This window comes from Diadema antillarum, unplaced genomic scaffold, assembly GCF_040938485.1.
Source record: "Diadema antillarum isolate AM-2024a unplaced genomic scaffold, OU_Dant_1.0 seq00000107_RagTag, whole genome shotgun sequence".
NCBI lineage: Eukaryota > Metazoa > Echinodermata > Echinoidea > Diadematoida > Diadematidae > Diadema > Diadema antillarum.
Genome location: NW_027271193.1, coordinates 188,185 through 213,163, shown reverse-complemented (window position 1 = coordinate 213,163; position 24,979 = coordinate 188,185). Strand labels below are relative to the sequence as shown.

The following is a 24,979-nucleotide window of genomic DNA, read 5'->3' as shown; positions in this document are numbered from 1 at the left end:
TGTGTGCGTGAAGCGTGCTCAGTGTGGTCACTAGCCGAGCTCACAAACACAGAGCACACAGAGAACGATGCACGAAACACACACTGTAACTTAACTCAGAAAAAAGGGAGAGATAAAGCTAGAGAGAGAGAGAGAGAGCAAGATCCGTACACACACGGACACACACAACACACACACAGCGAAAGTCAAGCCTGCTTGCCCATTCCTGGCGTGCTGTGTGCAGCCCTGTAAGCAACGTATTCGCATGGATAATAGTACTACTTCACCGTCTCCCGTAGACAAACGCCCATACTACGAAGTAGCAACTTCGTAGGAAATCGCTACATCCCACCGATGCTTCCATTGGATTGATGGATTAATTCCGCCATGGGTGCAAAATGTTGTGGAATACATTGGCATTAGTACCCCGTTTTCACTTGCTGACGCACTACCTATGTTGCGAATAGCTGCTTCACATTCCTTTTGAAAGGGATCGCCGATTAAGCAAACCATGGGGAATGAAATGAGCGAAAACGGGGTAGGACCTACCCCAATTCCATATGACAGAGGGAGGGAAGTTACAGAAGATATGATTGCAGGAAGAGGACGGGGAGAAAATGCTGGCGCAGCAAGAGGAGGGTATGGAGGTGCTAGCGTTGGAAGAGGGCCAGTACCAGGCCATGGAAGAGGTGGTGGTGGTGGTGGTGGCGGCGGAAATCAGATGGGTGGAAATGTGGTAAGTGGTAGAGGTGGACCGGGAGCAGGTGTTGGTCGCGGTGGTCGTGGTGGTACTATAGGCAGAGGTGGTGGCGATTCAATGGGGCGATGGGTGGGACCAACTGTCGGTGGGTCAACGGTTGCGGTCCCCACACCACCACCACCAGCGTCGGCGGGACCAGCGTTTGTGATACCAGGGCGAGGCAGAGGTCGGGGCGAAACAAGGGCACACGCCCCCCAACCTCCCCACGCCAGAGGAGGTGGCGCGAGTTCTAGGTCAGGCGACGCCGGTTCTAGGACTAAGCCTGCGCCGTGGGCAGCACCTGCTCCAGGCAATGTTATGGAGGACGATGGACCACCGGAAGCCGATTTGAGTCATTTGACTGAAGAAGAGAGGGCCCATATCCTAGCTGTTCTGAGCCGAGCAAAGGATCTTCAGGATAAAGATGAAGAGCGAGTGAGGTAAATGGTCCCGAAATCTTTTCTTAAGTTCACTTTCGCCCACACGGAATAGTAAAAGAGTATGATGGTCACCACCATTAACACAATGGATATCAATTGAACAAACTTTCTCGATGTAACAAAATTACAAAAACCACGACGGCAGGTGACATATTGTTCGCTGCAACGTATTCTTTGCCACACAAAATCTCTACCTGTTGCTATCAGTCAACAGCAAAGAGAGTAATGCTGTTGTGGTTATAAAAACAGTAGGTTTAGCACATCAAAATTCCAGTATGGTGGTTATCATGTTGTCTTAGTGTATCACTTTGTCATTATCTTTTCAATCGGCTGCTTGTTTTTATGATGCTATGTTGCTGTAAATGTTCTTTTATATGACTGTTGAATTCTTATCTTTATCATTCCCGCTGGCTGAATGTTCCAGTCAATATCATTGTGAATCTTTTAGGGTTTTTTTATAGTTGCTTCTGAACCGTAAACAAACACTTAGTCATGAATCATTCATTACAAACAAGCACTAGAACGGAAAGGCATGATATCATAACCGTCTGCCATTGATTGATGCGAAATCTAGCGTTGTCGCGATCCACGGTTGATGTATAATGTTTTTTGTCGCGTCAAAGGGGACGTGAGTTTCTTTATCTCAGGCTCTTTGTCAGTGCAGTGATGTTTATCACAAAGTGTTGATATTCGTATCTTTATAATATATTATATCACTACTATATTCCTACGTGTTTTTCTTGGCAAAGATTATATCTATTTAGTTTTAATTAGTTTTGATAATGCATTCTTTTTTATTGGTTTTAAGTGGCATGTCAAGCAGCAATTTGACGTTCAGCAGCTATCACGCCCTTTTCTGGTCCTAATTGGGCTATCATGTTTTTCTTATCAAACTGTGTAGATATGAGCTGGGACAATTAGTTGCCATGTAACAATGAAATTACCTTTTTATGCTTCGTTCTGTATTTTTCTTTGTAGACCTTGTTAATGACATACCCTGGGAACATAATTATATGATGCAAAATCAAATAAGTCGAGGCTTGTGTTTTGTTTTGTTTTCGATGCTCAATACAACGACAATTTATTCATGGAGTCATATCATGATGTTCATGGACGCGTGAGTTGGGGTGCCATGGCCAGTATCAATGCGTATGAGTCACCAAAAGATGAACATGGATTGTGTCGAATTTGGATTGACGAAGATTCATTAATGTAAGACCAACAGGCCAATGACAGTTTGTAGTAGCGCGTCATCGAGAGTTAAATCCCCGAGACAACGCTATGGTTACACGCAGTGACAGTGCGAAACAAAAATTGTGTCATCATTCTATTATAGTGCTCATGATTAGCGAAAAAAATACGTAGAGAATGAAAAGGGCGGCAATGTCAAAACACTGGATAACGAGCACTGACATTTTAGGACCTTTCTACTGGAACTGGCGTCATCGTGTTTTTGTTTTTCTTAGATTGTTTTTTTATCGATACCGATCATTGCATCATCTATGTACAACCAATGGCATTCTCTGTAAGAGTGAATCTGTCGTGCTTTATACACTACTTTTGTTCGAGTCCAAGCGTGTGTGTGCTGTGTGTGTGTGTGTGAACGATCTTCTGTCAGAAGTGGCCCTTGATGCAGACAAACATTAACATCTCCGTCTATAGTTGATACCACAAGCTGACTTGTTATGAATATGATTAATGGGCATACATGAGTTGCTATGGTGTGGCTTTAAATTCTACGCCTGAGTGATATATATATTTACAGTAGAAATTTTCCCCGTGATGATTACATTTTGTTTTGATCTATACCTTAAAGTAGGGTATTTATCATGGTCACAGTTGGCACTTTACAAAAACGAATGGTTTCTATATGATTATATTTCATAGAGATATATTGAATTGTTATATATATATATATATATATATATATATGTATGTATATATAATCATATATACTTTTTATATAAGTATACACGTAATCAAAATATAAAACCGATCGGTTCAGTGTACCTGATAGTATACAATGTCGTGATTTCTGCAATCCTACCACGCCCCACACAATAATTTTGTCACCTGCTTGCAGCTGTTCAAATCTGTAGAGGCCTAATTGACGAAGGGACACCTAGCACACGGGCTTTCTCGTGTCCTGAATTAACAACAATATATTTGACAGATAAGCCACGCCCCCGAACAGGTACCTGTTCACAATTTGTCTAACGTTGTGGTTGACTCTGACAGAAAATGCATATTGACGCGTAACAGGAGTTTTTTGAGTGTGAAAGACACCATCTTCATCCAATCATGGTCGTTTTTGAGACGCTTGGAAGAGAAATATATAAACGTGACTTTCAGGTCAGACACATTAATCACAGAAGATTAAGAGATTTGGCAGGACTCCTTAATCATTCTCATTGCTGAGCCGTGGCCAACTAATCTAATCTGACTAGATCTTAGTGCGCATGAAAGGTATTACAGAATAGATTTTATATGTAAATGTGGTGTTTCTTAAATTTTTTTAGAAGGAATCGTATACAATGCAGAATTGATGAACAAGTCATGATCTCGCACACGACGAAAACTGTGTCACAGATGATTTTTCAAGAGAATTCGGTCATTGAACGTGGGGTGTTTTCTCTCTTTCTCAGTCAACCGAGGCACAACATTAAAGTCTCCTCCTCTCATCGTAAGTACAAGTGGCAATGAAATGTCACTTGTACCTCAAAATAGGGACCTTGTTCAAATCTTTGGCTCTTATATCTGCATAAGATGGTGTAACATTATCATCAAAGATTAAAAAGGGAAGGTCAACATCAAGTTGTTAAGAAGATTATACCTCAAGGATGATGGCGGAAGAAGAGCAAGAAGGATAGAGAAGAGATTGAATGGGTTGATGAGAGAGAGGAAAATGGTTGGGGTGGAGTGATGGATTGAAGATGGAGAGATGGGGTATGCAAGGGGAAGAGAGAAAGAGAGAGAGAGAGAGAGAGAGAATGGGGAGGAAGGAGGACAAAATGCTAAAACCGACTTTTATCAGCACTCCCCATGCTCACGCTCTTCTTTCGAGTGGACGCATTTTAGCATCTCAGCCAGGGGAGTTTTTAAACGGTAATGGGTGAATTTGTCACAAGTACCTCTTAATGGATCACCCATAGATGGGGGCCGGCGAATGGCAAATGAGTCCAGCTTAAATCTCCCTTCCTTAAAGTTGGTTTCGGGGGAAAATAAACAGAAAAAATCCCCTTTGGCTTTGTAGATAAGTTGAAATCACAGTAACATTAACAAAACTCAGTTAAATGAGAACCTCCAGGCCCCGGAATTCATGACAATATTTCCATTAACATTGCATTTATCGTTTTTGTTTCACCCTTCCATCTATAATGTAGCCAGTCATTCGCTTGCTGTAAATGTCAAACTGATTCAACATTCCATGATACTCTTACCACTGGTCTTAGTTATCTTGCATGACATCGATATATTCAATGCAGAAAGAACACCCCCAAGAAAAAAAACCCCACACATATTATACAAAAAACAAATAACATAACGTCTACTATAGAGTTGGCACTGAGTTTCTGCACTGAAGCAATGTAACAGGTATATACAGTGTCTCTTTGAAATCGTTTGCAAATAAATTCCTGACTTCAGGGGAAGCTACATGCATTATCTTCATGTGCGCCATGTTTGTTACATATAGACATCCATCTCAACATGTTGTTATACCAAAAACACGCGCTGGGAAATTGATGCTCATTCGTCATGCGATGAATTTGCTCACCAAAATGAAAGCTCTATGACTTTCACAACTCCATAGTGTCATGATGTACAAGTGACATTTTATGTATAGAATGCAGGTCCCTACTTTAACCAGATATTCTGCATGTTTGATAATGCCTTTTAAATGAATCGTCTAAGTTTGTTTTTTTTTTTTCCTAAACGAAGAGAGCATGCACGTGCGAAAAACATGATGAGGCACACTGCCCGTGTAAAGGCACTCTTTAGAGCCGGCTAATGTTTCACCTTTAATGATCAGCCATTCATATCTTATGCATTCGGTATGACTCACTGTTGAGCGGCCAAGGTCTTGTTATTTAAACCCGTAATGAACGAAATTCGCACACCGCACAGCAATCTCACCGCCCAAGGTGAATGAATCGCGATGACGAGCGTTTTGACTCTAAATCAAACACAAAGATTACCGGAGAATAGTTCGATATGGGAGTTTTCTTAGATTGCTTCTTATTTTTTGTAGACTATAATTGCGTGCTGATTATAACAATCAAAGTAATCTACACACACGACTGACTATTTCACATCACTTTGGAAACTTGCCTTTACGAAATGATATTGCTGATAGCAAACATTTTCTCTACCCATTTCATTCTCTCCCTCTTAGTCTTTTCTTCATCTCCGATATCTATATGTTCGCTTCTCACTTTTCGTCTTTATCTTCCACGACTATGTTTCCCCTCTCTTGCTCTCTGTTTGTTTGTTGTTGTTTGTTTGTTTGTTTGGTTGGGGTTTTTTTTTTTTGGGGGGGGGGGAGGTTGGTTTTGTTTTAGCCACGTTGATCTCTTTCTTCTTAACTCTTCCTCCTCTTCGTCCCTCTGTTCTTTTCAAAATCCTTAATCATAAAACCTTAAATCTTTATCGTCTGAAAAGACTGAATTCATTCATTCAGCCTCTGAATTCACGTGGAAAAGATGATTCCCCGGTTTAACTTCTTAGTGATTCCCCTCATTTGATGTTATATAATATTATAATGATAAAGATGAGAAATGATAAGATAGGTATAACAACAATGATAAGAAAAATAATTCAGCCCGTATTGAAAGTATCAGGGACTATATACATGTAAGGCAACGTCTTCAACACTATATAGCATGCTCTTTCTGTCAAAATTCCTACAGCAGTTTTTCCAGGAACCCATTTTTTAAGCTGAGTCAAGAGTCAAGAAGGGCATATCAGTTGTCCAAGATTTTACGCAGCAGGTTGGAGTCGAACTCGGGACCCTCCAGTGAGTCGAGAAGAGCATCTCAGTTGTCCAAGATTGTACACAGTGAGTTGGAGTTGAATTCGGGACCCTCTCAGTGAGTCAAGTAAAGCATCTCAGTTGTCCAAGATTTTACGCAGCGGGGTGGAGTCGAAGTCGGGACCCTCCCAGTAAGTCATAAGAAGTGCATCTCACTTGTCCAAGAATGTAGCCAGCTTGTTGGAGTCGCACTTGGGACCTTTCCTAGTGAGTCAAGTAGGGTATCTCAGTTGTGCAAGAATGTATGTGTATAGGCAGCGAGTTGGAGTCGAACTTGGGACCCTCACAGTGAGTCAAATAAGGCATCTCAGTTGTCCAAGATTGCAGCGGGGTGTCGAACTCGGGACCCTCCCAGTGGGGGGCATTAGTTGTTCAAGATTGTGTGCAGGGGGTTAGAGTTGAACTCGGGTCCCATAGTGAGTCAAGTCGGGCATCCCAGTTGTCCAAGATTGTACCCGGCGGGTTGGAGTCGAACTCGGGACCCTCCTAGTGAGTCGAATAGGGCATCTCAGTTGTCCAAGATCGTTCGCAGCGGGTAAGAGTCGAACTCTGGACCCTCCTAGTGAGTCAAGTGGGGCATCTCAGTTGTCCAAGATTTTACGCAGGGGGGTGGAGTCGAACTAGGGATCCTCCCAGTGAGTCAAGTTGGGCGTCTCAGTTGTCCAAGAAAGTAGGCAGCTGGTTGGAGTCGAACTCTGGACCCTCCTAGTGAGTCAAGTGGGGCATCTCAGTTGTCCAAGATTGTACACATTGAGTTGGAGTCGAACTCGGGACCCTCTTAGTGGGTCAAGTAGGGCATCTCAGTTGTCCAAGATTTTACGCATCGGGATGGAGTTGAACTCGGGACCCTCCTAGTGAGTCAAGTCGGGCATCTCAGTTGTCCAAGGATGTACGCAGCTGGATGGAGTCGAACTCAGGACCCTCCCAGTGAGTCAAGTCGGCATTCTCATTTGTCCAAGAATGTACGCAGCGGGTTATATGGAGTCGAATTCAGGACCCTACTAGTGAGTCAAGTTGGGCATGTCAGTTGTCCAAGAATGTACGCAGCGGGTTGGAGTCGCACTCTGGACCCTACTTACCACTAGTGAGTCAAGTCGAGCATCTCAGTTGTCCAAGATTGTACGCAGCGGGATGGAGTCGAACTCAGGACCCTCCCAGTGAGTCAAGTTGGGCATCTCAGTTGTCCAAGGATGTACGCATCGGGTTGGAGTCGAACTCACGACCCTCCAGTGATTCAAGTAGGGCATCTCAGTTGTCCAAGATTGTACGCAGCGGGTTTGGAGTCGAACTCAGGACCCTACTAGTGAGTCAAGTCGGGCATCTCAGTGTCCAAGATCGCAGCGGTATGGAGTCGGGACCCTCCCATGTGAGTCAAGTCATCTCAGTTGTCCAAGGTTGTACGCAGTGGATTGGAATCAAACTCAGGACCCTCCTAGTGAATCAAGTTGGGCATCTCATTTGTCCAAGAATGTACGCAGCGGGTTGGGATCGAACTCGGGTCCCTAGTAGCGAGTTAAGTGGGGCATCTCAGTTGTCTGAGATTGTACGAAGGGGGTTGGAGTCGAACTCAGGACCCTCCCATTCATGAACTAAGTGCTGTATCAGTGCTAACGATTTCGGACAAGATGTTTGTACTCACAATGCCCCTCTCGACCCAGGTGTAAAAATAGGTACCTGACAGCGATATAGAGTACTAAAAATGGCAGGGCCCTCTGGTAGAACACTGTCAACACAGATCTGGGTAAAGAAGAGCATACTGTTATTATCATTATTTTTTGTTGCTGTTATTTGTATTGTCGTCTTATTATTATTATTATTAGGCCCTACAAATATTACTATTACTATCATTGTTATCATTATCATTATTGTTGTTGTTGTCGTCGTCATGTCATTATTACAATTATTATATTATGATTATCCCACTGTATAGCTCTCACAGAGATAAAACGCAAGTTCAGCATGCAGAGTGTGATTCCAGATTGAACGACTAAGATTACTTGTAATGTTGAATTCTATCTCCTAAAAACTGTATGACCATCTGATTACTTGTTTTAATAAGGTAACTACTGAAACTTAACCGTAGCACTATTTTCCGGAATAAACAACTGGTGGATATGATTGAATCGCACTGGCGTTTTATAAAATTGATTTTATGGCTTGTAACAAAGTGCATCTGGTCGATAATGGTGAAAGTCGACTTACAGCAGCGTACCAATTAACAAGCACTCCATTCTCGTAACCATGGATGAAATTGCTGGTGACGTCATTCTTTTCAGAATTCATGAGCTTAGCAAATCATAATTTTACCATTAAAACTTGATGGAATGTTTGACTGACCTTGTTGAACTATTGATACTGAACTTCTAGTTATGAATTCAGGAGTTACTGACTTCAGCATAATCAGCGATAACACCGTACTCATCTTTTCGATTCACAAAACATAATATACTTGAGAAATACTTGATGTGGGTGGGGAGGGATGTGGAGGGTCGAGTCAATCTTACAGTACGCTCGAGAGGGGAGTTAATATCATGATGTTGGCAGACTCGGGTCGATATCTGATAGAATTAGCCTTCATCTCCATGCGATGATAGGGGATTGGTCGAAGCGTGATCTGTATTGAGCAGGTGGCTTTGGCAAACAATATTTCTCGTGAGTAATACGCCTACTTTTCACGCATAGGGATTCTCTCAGAGAAAACCTACTAATTATTCTCGTCTCGTCCTTTCATGGGTGTGTATCATGATTGTGTGTAGGTGTATTTGTGTGGTTACGGGTATGTGTGTGCGTTTGCTTGCAGCCGGAGATGGGTTGTGTGTGACTCTCACTAGTAAATGTAGAAAACATATTGATTTCGGAATCTGCGGGGATGAATATTCTGCCATCGATCGAGCGAGACTGGCCTGGCACGCGTGGTGCATTATGGGTCAAAGTGGGCAGAGCGTGGAAAACCCTGCCTCGACGCCCGAGAAATTCGCCACTTCAAATGTCACTCAGTATGGACTCAACACCGTCGAGTGACTGCACTGAAATATCTTGCATGTCAAAGTGTGGGTAAGAATATTACTTCAACATGAATGTCACGCTGGATATTTGATGCCAGGATATACAATGGGCTGTGAACGCTACGAGTAGCTACGAGCTTCTACGAGCTACTGATGGTGTGATTTGTTCTAAGAATTTAAAATGTTTTCGAAGAAGAGCGACCTGTTTGGAGATAAGGCGAATACCTTTCCATGGTTAGTCTGATTGTTCGTCAAGATTGTTGGTGTTTCCACATTATTCGTGCGCCTTCTGAGGTGGGGGCATGGCCTTAGTACCAGTTCTGTTGATCTTACAAACACTGACAAATAACATGATTCCGTACACATAACGTCACATCTATGTACGACAACTGCATGCGTGCCATTATTTACGAGGCTGACACTCGTGCTGCAGTGTATATGGGGAAGTTTTTCTTTTTTAGTGTCCTTCGCAATTCCTGCTTGACAAAAAGTATTAAAAAGGGAATCTTACTCGAGGAACCAGACCGATACCTTCCTGTTTTTGTGAAACGGGTGAGAAGGAAATCACAATCTGTATCATGATAATGACTTTCAATACTTTCTAATTAGTATGCTTTCAATGGCTGAATAACAAACGTCGAGCATCCCCTCACCACATTGAATTTGAATAATGTGAGTGACGTCATAATACTTTAACGACCGATTCAAAATATAATGTGTTATTGTGCCGTCATCAGGCAAACTCACAAGTGCATGCGCGCACACACCCTCAAAAGCACGATCATACTCATTCCTATAGGCGCATATACACCTACTCAAGTAAATCTCGCTCGATTTGTTTTCATTTTTCTACAATCGAAACCAAAAACAACAACAACTACAACAGCAACAACAACAACTACAACAGCACACACAGACTTGGGTGATTTATTACTGTCATGGCACATGCCATGCAGTTCATGGCATTATAGATACTATAGAAAGACAGCGGATAAAATTGTCTCATCTACAGATAAACAGAATCAAGTATCCTATAAAGTCGGCATTGGGAGATATTGTAGTATGGATTTACTAGTGATTTGTTATTTGAGTTGTTAGTGATCTGAAATTTAATGACTGACAGAGATAGAGAAACACGTACACACAGCGCACAAAAATGTTACAGTGTGAAAATCATACCCAAAATATGCACCTCACCCAGTAGATACCATCCCTTGTACTATCCATGGAATTGAAACAAATATAACTTAGCTAATCAATCACCATCCTCAAGGAACATCCGCAGACATGCTTATTCACGTAGTGTCATGGGTGTCAAAGTGAGCGCATTGATAATAAGGTACAAAGCGAAGCAGAATTATTAGTACAGTGCTATCATTATTGCAATCACCTCTTGGTGTTTTCAAACAGTAATTACTTACGGGAATACATCTTCATCGAGATGGAGGGTATACTTCTGCGTGATTTTATTGTCTACCCCCTTCTAAACGAGCATCGTTTCATTGTAGTGCTGGGACCATGCTCTCCAATCTCCCAGCGGGGACTGAGCTTTGAGATGAAGAATGGGTGAGAGGGAAAGATTGAGAGAAAGGAGGAGGAGAAAGAGATGAAGGCAATTTTCCTGACTTCTGTAGCCAAGAATAGCGTCGAGGTCATCAAAACAGGAGAGATGAACTAATTTAAACTCTCCGCTTCACTGACAACCGCGCTGGTATTTTAAAGAGAGGGAGAGAGAGAGAAACGAGAAAAAGAGAATGCAATTTATTCTAGCGCTCCACTAGGTACCACACAAGGGATGCAAGGAAAATTAAAGCGATTTCGCCCCTGATGTTTCCTGTTATCTTTATCTCTGAGCCATGCCCTCCCCTTTTTCCTCGGGGAATGTGTTTATACGGCACTGCTATGGGGTCTAAATCATAGTTAGCTAAACAGAAAATGGCGGGACGGGCGGATCCAATCTCCTAAGCGAATTATGTCTCTGCATGGTTCTCTCTTCGCCACGCACCTAATCGAACACGCACAGGCTGGCGTTCGGGGCATCCCAATAAAGCGTGAGATTTACGGGATGTTTAGCAGCTAGGTGATAAACACTGCGTTGATGTCCTTCCTTGGACAAACTCAGAACAGTTATCGTCTTCTCTCGATGAAGATGCATCTTCGCTATGTACCTCTCTTCCAGTTGTTACTTCATCACGCAACCAATACATATAGGCACTGCCAAAACGAATACTGCTATTAGTTCGCTTGAGTTGACAGTCCTCATGCTGTCATTGTGTTTATGACTACAAATATATAGCTAAAAGGAGTTTGATGACACATTCTATCTTTAGAGTTCATCATAATGCTAAATCGAGCAAGTCCTTGAACAAACAGTCAACGCTCGATTGTGCTGTGTGTCATACAGATGCTCCCCTCTGCAACCTCGGAGTCCCTTCCTGCGGCCATGCACATCTGAAACGGAAGGAGCGTGCTGCATCGATTTTTGTCCCACTTACATTAATGGCCTTGTGCCCCATCGATACGTATTTGCGCTTCTCTGCATAGTATATGTGATTATATACGTGCATACATGTGTGTTTGTGAGTATATAAACACACACACACACACACACACACACATATATATATATATATATATATATATATATATATATATATAATGTTTATCATGGATGCGTTTGAATAGCTAATACGACCCTGAACTGTAGTGCTTGGCGTGTTAGGAAAAATGCAATTTGATTTCACAGGTGATTAAAACATTAATTTTTTTTTTCCAAAGCCGATTATATTAGACCAAAGTTTATGCAAAGTCTCCAACATTAAATATGTGTTTATAATCATTTTACTCGCTCTTAGATTATTTTTCATAAATTGGCTCTGTTTATGTCTTTATCACGAATTTTTATATCTTTACACTATATACATAGTACAACTCATACATCTTGAACATGACTTCACATCTTCTGAAGACAACGCGCAAGCACACGTTATGCACAAGTATATACAGTGATATTGCAATGTACAATCACTTCACTTCACAAGTGATTAAAACATTAATGATTTTTTTTCCAAAGCCGATTACATTAGACCAAAGTTTATGCAAAGTCTCCAACATTAAATTTGTGTTTATAATCATTTTACTCGCTCTTAGATTATTTTTCATAAATTGGCTCTGTTTATGTCTTTATCACGAATTTTTATATCTTTACACTATATACATAGTATAGCCCATACATCTTGAACATGACTTCACATCTTCTGAAGACAACGCGCAAGCACACGTTATGCACAAGTATATACAGTGATATTGCAATGTACAATAACTTCACGCCTTTTTATTCCTTTCTGAAATATTCGTGATGGCTGAGTTCCGAGTTTAATTCAGCTTACAATGATGGCAGTCTATTACGTCATTCCCATTGAAATATGCATGCTAGTGTAACATTTGTATGAGGACGAATGTAAATTGTTTTCTTTCAGCATAGGTTGTAATTTAATGTTAAATGAAATAAAATCAAGCCGGAGTGGTCACAAATAATGTTCCTTTTTGTTTGGTCTGACGTTGAATACTTATACGTGTAGGGATTTGTCCAGGGTGTTTGTTCGGGTTAGCAGGTTTCCGTATCTTAGTTTCTTTTGTTATTAGATCCCGTTTTTTTTTAATGTATAACAGTATATAAGTCATCTGATCATACTATGATTAATTTGTCCTATTACGTGTAGGAGGAATGCACCCTACAAGCACTGCTTTTTAGCATTCCTCCCCATTTCCAGCATTTCCCCATACTTAGATTCTGTAAACCTATGTTTTATTATGTATTGTGATGTAATTTATGTGTTCCATTTCTGTAAAATACTAAAAGGTTTCTGTTGCAAATGGAAAAAAAAATGAGTGAATGAATGAATGAATGAATATCTAACAGTTTGTCATGTTATTGATATAAACCGCAAATATCAGGGAGAAGATGCACTATAAACACAAAATGGCATTTGAAAAAAAAACAAAAAAACGTTTAACTTTTGTACCAAAGTTATAAAGCAGTTTTAAGCGTTCTTGTTCAAAGATCGCTACATTAGATTTCACACTTGAGAATCATAGTTTACTTCAGTGGGTGCAAAAGGTCTATTTGAGTTGTGTTTATTTAGACCAAAATTACGCGACATTCACATACATCGAATAGTGTGATGTTAAAGTTATGATTGTAATCATGTATGACGTGGATATCATGTTAAGACTGCAGCTGAAATGTCACAATTTCATGATGGTTTTTATATCGTGACATATTTCGTTATAAAATTGTGATTGCAACCACGTTATATGATAATGTTCTTGATAAGTTGGTTTCGTTCTCTCAATACACAGAATACTTCATTAATATCTAGGCTTCTGTTGACTATCAGTGGCATTGGGCAAATACTCATTTCAATTCAACTTTAATTTCCAATTTATACATGAAATACAATACGTAAATATGAGCTTTTATCAAAATTTATATATTAAACAGTGAAAGCATTGAAGGAACAAATCAAGATTATGAAAAAAGAATAAAGTATAGAAAAACATACAAGCTATATAGGTACATTAATAGAGAACATAATTTCATTATCAAAGTTCTGTGTGTGTAAATGATCAGAGAATGGTACCTGTGCGTAAAAGCCAACTTACTTTAACCATAATTACCAAGAATACAAATACAAGAGAATGACTCATATTCATAATACAAACAACGAAAAACCTTATCAATTTAATACCTACTGATTAACATTTCTTTTTTATATTGTATTTTTTGATATTATCAGATTGTGTATGAAATTTACTAAAATCTAAGATATTCCAAAAGGCGGGAACAGATGACGTAATGGGTAATTAGATGCGTCAGTTAAACAAGTACACTGATAAAATAATTAGACGATCTCATATGATAGTTTATACGTGCATCAGAATTTAAAGGAAACATATGAATAAGGTGACAAAGTTTGAGCGTAACAACATTTCATGGAAAACATTATTTTCACTTCATTAAAGTTTTGAAATTTGTGGGTGTGTAATGATTTAAACAGTAAGATGTCAATATTCTTATAATCTTATTTTGTGCATATTCGAATTGCTTTCTTTTGGAGTACAAGAAAAACTTTTGAATTTGGCAAGATTAGGTATTTCCCCAGACAGAATTACAGAAAGATAAAGCAGATGAAACATGACCATTATAAAGAGCTGGCAAAATATAAATAGGCAAATCATATCAGCCGATTTAGGATTCAAATAAACCGAGAGATTCTTGTACAACAGAATCAATACGGTCATTCCAACTCAACTTACCATTTAATACAATTCCTAAACAATTTACAAATTCATCAAATTTCAAACGTATTCAACCAATTTTCAAAATCGTATCATCAGTATTACAATGTATAATGCACACCTCCCCTTTTGAAATATCGTACACCTTGTGTTTTACTTAAATTCAAAGAGACTTTATTTTGTATGAAAATTCAATCAAAATATGAGAGGTTAGAAGCTTATAAGTATCAAGTACATGTAAAATAAGATGAAATTCGTGGCAAGAGTTTAAAAACCACGAAGGGTCAAGGGTGGATCCTTTATAAACACCGAAGTCAGTGTTCTTTAAAGAAGAATTGAATGAAATCATAAACAGCAAATTGTTTTCTAAGTGTATATACCGAATAGATATAATCTGAACCAGTTAAAACATACATCTCTCACACCGTAATTTTGCAGTTTTTGAAATAAAATTTCATGCGAAAGGCAGCTCCCAATGGGCTGCCACGTGTTCAAGCAACCGCTTATATAGTGACAGGTCTTCTATAGTGCATAATTTCTTAGATAAATTTTTGCTGATTTGGTGATATATTATATTTTCAATGTAATTCATTTATAGATTTATTTACTTTCTTCGAATCGTGTACGTTGTTTATTGACGTTTTATGTTATATTGCTGAAAAGAAATTTGATTTTGTATACAATTACGTTGAAGAAAATAAGGCCAAACTTAAACTCAAATCAAATCAATGTATATGACGAAGTGTTGTAAGCTCTTAAATGCAATTACAGACGGTTACAAATACTGTATGCGAGTTTAAACGCATGGTCAGTCTTCAGATGCACAAGGACCTTCAGCACGTGGTTGATAAGCGTTTTCCGCGCGCGCAGCACTATGCACACCCGTGCACACGACATCCCACGCCAATCCGCGCGTGCAAAAAAAGGGTTTCGCAAAAGGACCTGTGCGAACGATCTTCGTGCATCTGTGTTGACGATACCAATTACCTGCTTGCCAGATCATATTTGATCTAGTAATCGTCATGATTGAGAGTCTACATTAACTTGTGCCTTGAGGGAAAAGGCCCCACGATCATTTTTTTTCCTTTTGAAAGAAAATTTGCAAGGGGAAAAAATTATAATCATGAAGAACAGAAAGACGCTTTAAGGGAAGAACTATACGGACTACGAGATACTCTAAAAAATGAAATGGTTAATCAACATTTTAAATGTTGACATTCCTACAAAATGTTTCATTTATCACTACTTGAACTACCATTTCAGACATGGAAAATCAAACATTTTGAGGGTTGGATTTAACATTTTTAACACGGTTGAAGGAGTGACAATATTCAAAATGTTGATTTACCATTTCACTTTTGAGAGTGTACCAAAGCAAAGCAAACTTACGAGTGGGATATGCTCATAATTTACTATTGGGTAAATTTCTGGTGTCCTTTAAAAATGCTTCTATTCTTTTTATGCATTTTCATTTTGATTTAGGGAGCGCACATCCATCAATACAATTTAACAGTTATGTGTCTCGAGCATTTTAGTCTTGATGATAATTACATCACATTTCTCTGTAAAATGCATGATGATTGTTATTATTGTTGCCATGCTTACTGTCAAGAAAGTGCTATTGTTATTTTGATGTGGTCATCTTCACTGTATCATTGTCATAACTCAGATTACGCTTTTATTTGATGAAAGTTAAGCGAAAGTTAAGCAAGGTAATCATTATAGTCCGCAAAATGGACAATGATGATAGCAATGCGGATAGTAACCCAGTAATATTGATAACGATTATTATTATTATCATTATCATTATCATTATTATTATTATTATTATTATTATTATTATTATTATTATATCATCATTATCATCATTATTATAACATCATCATCAATGACAACTATGATTAAGGAAGTAGTTGTCGCTTGTGAAACCCACATTCCACCAACTAACAGATGCGCCAACAAATTGTTGTTATTTAAAGTGATAATTTGTGTTTCTATCACAGACATAAAAATTTCGAATCAAACAAGTTAATTGCACTTATTCTAAACCTTTCATGCCTGGTTTTCATACGAAAATATAGTATGCGCCCTTTATTTGTCTATCCTCATTTAGCCATAAGTTCTATTTGTTTGTTTGCTTGTTTGTTAAAGGTCAGGGGGCTTTCACATTATTTGGGTAGGGTATGAATGCAGGTGTCCATTAATGCTATGTCTACTGTTATGATTTAATTTCGTTTCCATTTCATTTCATTTCATTTCATTTGTCTTCCATATCCAAAATGATATACTAAATATATCCATCTGTGTAAAACATATATCGTCGTCTTCTAGACTCTTAGAATTTTAATATGGATGAAATTAGGCTGTTGTTATATTAACCGCTGTTTACGATTTAGAAATTCTTAAAACTAGACAAACAACTGAGCACTACATGACGAGCGCCGCTTATAGAATCAGAAGTCTTCCAAAATGGCCGCTGTTGAGGAGGACATACAAACCATGAAACTGAAACCTCTCTCGGTAGTCACGACTTACTATACCGCGTAATGGTATGTATAATAATAGCTGACAATGAAGTATTTCTTTGCACCTTCCATCGTGTGAAAGAGAACTCCCATCGGAGGCCAAGCTCGTGACTGCACCCCACGTGTTGGAGGGGAGCGGGGGAAGGGGGAGAAGTGTGTGCTTGAACCGATCTTTGCAGCTTGCCACTTCCCGTCTTTGATCGGGGGTGCACTTCCGATACTCGTTCGTGAGATAATATTCAGGGTCCCTTTACACCAAACACCCCAACCCCCTCCTCCATCTCCATTTTCTAGTCTACTTCTCTAAGCCCTGAGATCAGAAGACACCGCCATGTAGAAATGCACAAGGAACTTTCACATTGTGGATAAGAATCGAAGAGCTGCTATCTAGGGCTGTTGTTTTTTCATCCAAAAAAGAAAAAAATACATGTTTTTTTAAAACAAATTATTCATTGTATAATGTCATTGATTGACAAATTGCCCTGTACATCGGCGTAAATAATCGCCGATTAATCAGTGTTTTAGCAGGATATATAATAGCCATAATCAGTCACAATCAGTTGCATTAAAAACATCTCGAAGCAAAAATTCATTGAATTGAATTTATATATTCTTAACACGATCAAGTACCTCATTTCGAACCCTCCATTATTTCTACAATCTCATATTTCCCTACATTTTTTTTTCATTTACTTGTGCGTTTTTGTTTGTGGTTTTTTGTTTTGTTTAATGATCTGCAAGCTCTGGTAGCTCTTTATTCTAGAACATATGTAATGCACAGAATGTCAAATTTTCTCCCCAGTGAATTCACATTTAAAAACAGAACTCATGCAAACATCGATTTGAAATCTAGTCATTTGAGATCCATTTCGGTCATTCATTCATTTCATCATCTTTGAGGTGCATTTTAATGTACAGTGTTAAGTCAGAATTAGAAGGATGTAAAGTTACGTTATATAGATCCGGGTGATAAATAAGAAGGAAATGGAATTTTAGAGGTCCGACGTTTTTACGAAACAGTTTATCATTAGTATATATAGTTACCACAATCATTATACGAATTAGTTGATGTTGAATAGGTGATCAATTCATACTATGATTTCACAACATTACTCGCGACTTGACCTACAAACATACAAGACCGATTCACTAAAGATGTTGGGTGTTTTGTTTTTTTTGCAATTTGCTGTGTCGTAACAACCTAACAGTGGTGATTTTTGGAAGGATTGGAGGCAAAAACATGAATTTGTGTGATATTTCTGTACACAAAGCGATAGGAGGCTTTTGAGTTGATGACGTCATCACATCATGTAATCTATGCATAGATGTGAATGCGTCTGCTATATCACTTTTCCGTCATAATATGCCAGAAATCATACTGTAAACGCGCTTTTGATTGGAATTCTATCATTTGTTAGTCCGATATTCATTGACGTCAAGGTGAATTTGCACCCCAAGTCTGTATAATTTCAGCTAGCGTAAGACGTTTTTGTCATTGCTCTTCATAAACGGAAATCTAGGAAGTCCCTTAACTATGTTGGCACCACCGTTGACTTGCTTACGACACAGTCACAATGGCATTTAGGGATGATGAGACTGACAGGGTTAAAGAGAGGTATGTAGTCACCTATACATAGCTAGGCCATCATTAAAGGCGTTGCTGTTATTCGCGGATGCACCAATATGACTTTTTGACTTGCAATTAATAACAACCCAAAAATATATGTTTTGAACGTATAAACATGTCCTTCTTCACGAACGTATAAACATGTCCTTCACGAATGTCCTTCACGAATGAAGAAGTAAAGTTTGCATCAATCGCGTTTACTATACTGCTTTGCATATATTCGATGAAACAATAATAAGCATAAACATGCTATGGCTATGTGAGGTTATGAGCTCTTCCTAGACACATGCAGTGTGGCGTCTACACCAACTTCGTCGAGGTCGAGTGCGTATCCACGTGAGGAGAGGTATACCTTCTGGTGGCGGTCTGCCTCACCGCAGACTATACCGGAGATCCCCAACCAACCATTCTGGCACCCTTTAGGGCACTTCCATGCATTATTCAGGGCACCATTACGCATTCTGCATGAACCGATCTCTTTCCCTATACCATTTAACGTTAACTTTACGACAGAATCGTGCTCTCCAGTCCCCTCGAAATTCGTCACCTTTCCCAAAGATGTAAACGACACACTCCAGTCTTGAACATGCATATAATATGACCGAGAAGAAGCCAGGCAAGAAAGAGGCAGAAAGAGGGGTGAAAGGGAAGGAGAGATAGAGAGGGGGAGAGAAGGAGAGAGGAGAGTCATTTGGCTTTCTTTATTAAGTACTGGTATGTGTATCTCTCATGTTCGAGGTATGGAGTTTCACCGTCGGCGCAATCAACGCCCTCTTATATAAATTACAGGACGGCAAGCCTAGATGGCTTCTGCAGACGACAGGACCGAATTACCGCGCAGACACGGTACCAAAATGCTACCTCGCACAGATTCACTTTGCTCGGCATGATATAACACCACAGGAACGGTATATTATGATCATGCATGCTTGCAGCCATATAGAGCTAGTGGCAAGTCCAACGTGTGGTGGACGAAGCCCTGTAATCACTAGGAACTGCGTTTCACTTCATTGGGAATAATTTGATTCGAGGTGGACCCATTCGGCTGACAGCGTGGTAGGAGAACGCGAAGAACAGACCACCCGGTATAGTTTTGGGAGCTAAATCGTGCTGCATGAGAGGAGAATACCTGCCGAGTCTATGCTGTCTTTTTATTACTGCAGACGACACCGTAAACCAGCGTAGGTAAAGATTTCATATCTAACGCAGACGATACAGGTTGTTATTGCATCGCTTTTAGCACACATGGACCATAAAAAAAGTTATGTGTCATATAACTCAGCACTTTTCCCCCCCCCCCCCGAGACTCGTGCTTGCTTTAATATCTGCATCCTCACCCACAGGGTAATGGCCATGTGCATTATAGGTATCCTATGCATATATCCATGTGTATATGTATCTTATATATATATATATATATATATATATATATATATATATATATATATATACATATATATATATATATATGTATATGTATCTTATATATATACATATATATATACACACATATATATACATATATATATATGTATATTTATATGTATCTTATATATACAACTGTATATATATATATATATATATATACATTATGTAAAATGTGTGCGCGTGTTTGTGTCTGTAGGCAGCTGCAGTGTGTGTTTACTCTGTAAAGGAACTGTGGAATATCTCAGTGCACATGCACAACATTTTACAACACGATTTGTCACAGTATATTTGATTCATTACAAGAGACGCCGCTTCGGTATGTCATATCACCGGTATGTGGTGGACTGGTAATTTATGATTCGAACGCTGAGAGTATACCAGTGTTAGAGATGTACGGGTAGATAGCCATCAGACCCGCCATTGGTGAAGATTCGTATAGAAATCAATTCCGAGTACTTTAATGAATTCTCCGAGAAAGTAAACAAAATCATAAATTCCCCATTCCTCATGTCGATGGAATGTTTCGCACCTCTCAAACATGCATGATAATTAATGACGTGTTTCAATTATTATTTTGTTGACATCATTCCACTCCGTCCTTGTTGACAGCAGTATCTGCAAAATTTCACATGGTGTTATTGATTTCAAGCTTGACACCAAAGCACCTGCTTCGTCACAGATGGTGCAGGAACACACCTCAGCAGAGATGGCCATTAAGATTTTACCATGTATGGCATTACAGTATAAGGCACTAAAAGCACAGCTTTAACTGCTACTTCAGCATTCTGGTATACTCTATGTGGATGATGTTTTTTCCCCTTCTCTTTCTCCAGAATTCTTGAGGACGAGTTCACGAAATATACCAAAGATATCAAGAGGCGTGCCTCGGACGCATCCAGCACAGCCGACGGCGCCCCGAAGAATCTGTGCCCCGTCTGCAACCGGACGGAACTGGACGAATCGGCCATCCCCGGCTCGGCGCAGGAAGGTTTGGAGTGCCAGGACTGCGAAAGACCCGTGTGCCTCCAGTGTGGTTTCTATACACCGAGTATCGCTTCACAGGTGAGATTTCATCACTTTGACCTTTTCATCCCTTTGTATGTGTGTGAATATGCGTGTGTGTGTGTGTGTGTGTGTGTGTGTGTGTGTGTGTGTGTGTGTGTTTGGTCCCATTGGGGGAGGAAGGGGGATGGGTGTCATGCCGTGTTGTTTGTGACTTTCGCGTGTACGATTGTCCCCGCTGGTTGTATACAAGTAGGTGACATATCTTTTATGTAAAACTACTCCAGTTGGCACCATCAAGCGCAGGCGTAAAGAAAACGACATGTCGCATACGCTCTTACAACTGCCCTGGCAAAAGAAAAAAAATACATCAGAACATCGCCGATTACGTGTTTGTCCGTTTATTCATAACTTGTTTGTTCATAACTTTGGTTAGATCTTCCCATATACCCATTTCTGTGTTCTTTCACTGCTGACGTTCAGATAACAAAGATAATGTCTGTGCGGTCGATCCCTGTCCTATGGATTCGTGACATCAGGCCTATTCCTTCAATTTTCAATGATAGTAAAAAACACTGGATGTTTTGTCTTGAAATAGGTCTCGTTTATACCAAATCAATGATAGATTTTCCATTGTGAACAGTAATAATCCAGCAAAACCTTGGTCGGATCCATCTGTAACGGCTGTGTCCTTTTTGTGATGTTGCTAAATTGGTTTTCTTTCGGAGTACCCGGGATTAATGTGTCCTTTATACTTGGTACTATTTATTGGCCAGTTATAATTTATTATAAGGGGAAAACGAAAAAAAAAACACACACGTTAAAGTAAGCTTTTAGGGCGTTAAGAATAACATCTTTTGGCGTTTGAAAATGACAGCTGTTATTTTTTAGTTCTCTTTCTGTAAACAAAAATTGTTCATGCCATTACCGAAGTTACCCATCATTATGATAAGTGACTTGTTGATTTGGTTTCGTTTCATTCATAATTCATCGGCGTTGGTGGTATCGACTTTGCGGTCCACGATATCCATGAGCCTATTAAGCGGTGACATTATCAGAGATTTTCTAGGACAACACGTACAGCGAATAGGAGCCTCTGAAATATGACTATTTGTGGGCTGGACAGTTATCTTTGATCTCACAAGTACTGTATGCGAACGCCGCATTTAACAGCTAGAGTAACATTATGAGTGTGTCTTCTACAATTCTACCTTGTCATTGCTGCAGAACTCCATGACATTCATTCATTGCAGCTGCCTGCAGTGATGATAGCGCTATCACAATAATGGGGGATTTCCAAGCCTCTTTACCTTAAACCATGGAGCTGATGTAGAGCTTCGCCGTTAAACTATGAGATTTAAGGGCAAAAACCATCAACAAGTTTCTTGCTACACACACATGCTAATCGTTTTTAAAGGTCAGTGTGCAAGGTCTTAATGTCACACACAAACTAACAGAGTCTCAGCATATTGGAGAAGTGGAAATTTTATCTTAGACGAGAAGAGTTAGAGCGAGAATGAGAAAGGATGAGAAGGAGGAGGAGGATCTGAGGAGGAGGAGGAGGAGGAGGAATGAAGACTAAAACCCACGACCTGTTTGTTCGCCTTGAGGCTACTTGTGTCCTCATGTAGCGCCTCATTCTTTCATCTCAGGAAACACCAACCTCGCCTCGACGTCCGCACATGCGCACACTTTTTAATGCACAAACAGGACCCCGTGTATACATGCAAGCAGTTGCAGCATGCTTGCCGAACTTACTGAACTGAATGTCAGTGTATTACGAAGCTGACGGTGATATGTATGTTGCTCGCGCGATGACTTTACCTTAAAGGTTGTATATCCCTCTTGCAAATGCCACGAAAAGTTGCGTGGTCGAAGAATAATGTCACCAAATATCGTGTCTGAAATCTCACTGTAATACACCTTGGATTTTTTTTTTTTATGAAAATATAAAAAAAACTAAGGCATTGTCACTAAAGAATATACGCTCCCCCCCCCCCCCGTACCGAGAATAACGATTGGAATTTTTCTGTGTCTGAATTAATTCACTATATATCTATATTATTTGTCCTCCCTCCCATCGTAAAGAAGCTTCCAGTTTTACTATTATGAGTTTGCATTACCTATACCCTATACCTCCGCAATATATACCAACTTATGAAAGGAATCTAAATTTCAGGGATGCAAAAGGGACACACGAACTTTATCCTCGTACAATATGTATCAAGGACGTCTCGAGTGAACAAAGCGGAGATAGGACCCACGTTGATTATCGTCTCCAAAACTCAGCTCAACTTCTTAACACCTCAATAGCAAGCAAGAGAAAGAGAGAGATAGATATTACTCAAAGATAGAGAGATAGAGAGAGAGGGGGGAAGAGAAACTACTATGCATTGATAATGAAAGTGTGTGTACGCATATACACACACATGTACATTGCGGTCTTTGGCACACAAATATAATAATCAAAGGAAATATTGCCACAATTTCTGCTCTAAGGATGTTAATACTGCATAATGTAGTTGCCGACAAGTAATGATGATAATGCTTGTAGCGACGTTGTCATGGCGACACACTCATCAAATTGATAGGAATCTACATTTCGTGATTTATGGTAGATTATGAGGGCGTTTTCTGTTGTCTCCTCAGCAATTGAGGCGACAGAGAAAATAATTGATATAAAAAGTAATCATCATGTCATCGTGCATGTACCCAGGCGAAGGATAAAAAGCACACTGTATAGGCCTGAGTCGAATCTATTGAAAAAAAATCTTTTGAACGTGACTGACCGTACAAACATTTGTAGAATGTACAGTACATAAAGAACGAGCATTATGTGGCTGATATATCACATAACTTTTTAACTTCGCTTGAGATAACTGTGTGGCGTTGCGTATGAGCACAAACGTAAATGTGGCAATCAATATTACCGTGACGATAATAATAGCATGACCATTTTTTACAAAGCATGTATAGGTTGCGTACTTTGACATAATCAGAAAACCAAAGGGAATCACTGTCTATTATGCAGAAATACCCCCAACCTTCCACCACCCTTTTCCGAGCTAGCTAAAAACATCTTAGTCGATGAACACTCACAAACGACAATCTTGCGAATGAAATGGACTCGGGACGCGACACAAGGCACTTTAATTTAATTTCATAACTGCGGGGAACACCATGATGCCCCAAAATGATATCTAATGATTACCTTTATTAGTTATCACGGGACAAATAAGTGTAATATAAATATTGGGTTTTTTTTTCTTTTGGTCAAAATAATTTCAGCAGTTATGTTAGGCTGTCTTATACTGCCAGTCATGGAACGAAGGCAAGTTATGTCATCTCCAATAATAACTATGTTAATTCTAAATTAATTTTTAACTGTGCAGATAGCTCACTCTCCTACAAAATGAACAGCGACGTCTTCCCAAAATAGAAAAGTCCTCTTTAATTCCCTAAGTATCCCACACTTACGTATATGAGCCCTTATAAATCTATTCTTATTTGTATTGGTATTATGATTGTTATTTTTATCATCGATTCTATCATTATTATCGTAATTACCTTCGATAATAATTTTCGGCATGATTACATGCAACAAAAAACAATGAGAAAATTGCAACATTGCATAATATCCATGTGTGGGTATACAGACAAGTAAAATCAACCAATCAATCAAATCAATATAAATCAGTCAGCCAGTGACTACATGCCAATCATATTATTTTATTTATTTGCCATTTTCCCAGCTCTGAGAATGTAGATTCGTTTAATATTTCTGCCTTCTTTTACCTCTACTGTGTTATCTGCATCTTCTATCGGCCATCTGTGGTTAGATCCGTTTACCCGACTGTCTGTCTCTACCTGTACACCTATCGAGCTATATGATAATTTCAATACC

The 24,979-nt window shown here is 39.4% G+C and overlaps 1 protein-coding gene across 1 annotated transcript in view; it reads left to right on the top strand.

Moving 5' to 3' along the window:
* The first annotated feature begins 490 nt into the window (after positions 1–490).
* Positions 491–24,979, top strand: part of LOC139726981 (uncharacterized) — a 78,745-nt gene continuing 54,256 nt past the window's right edge. The window contains exons 1-2 of the mRNA XM_071637965.1: positions 491–1,158; positions 20,907–21,135. Coding sequence (XP_071494066.1) covers positions 491–1,158; positions 20,907–21,135 — 897 coding nt within the window. The remainder of the gene's footprint in view (positions 1,159–20,906; positions 21,136–24,979) is intronic.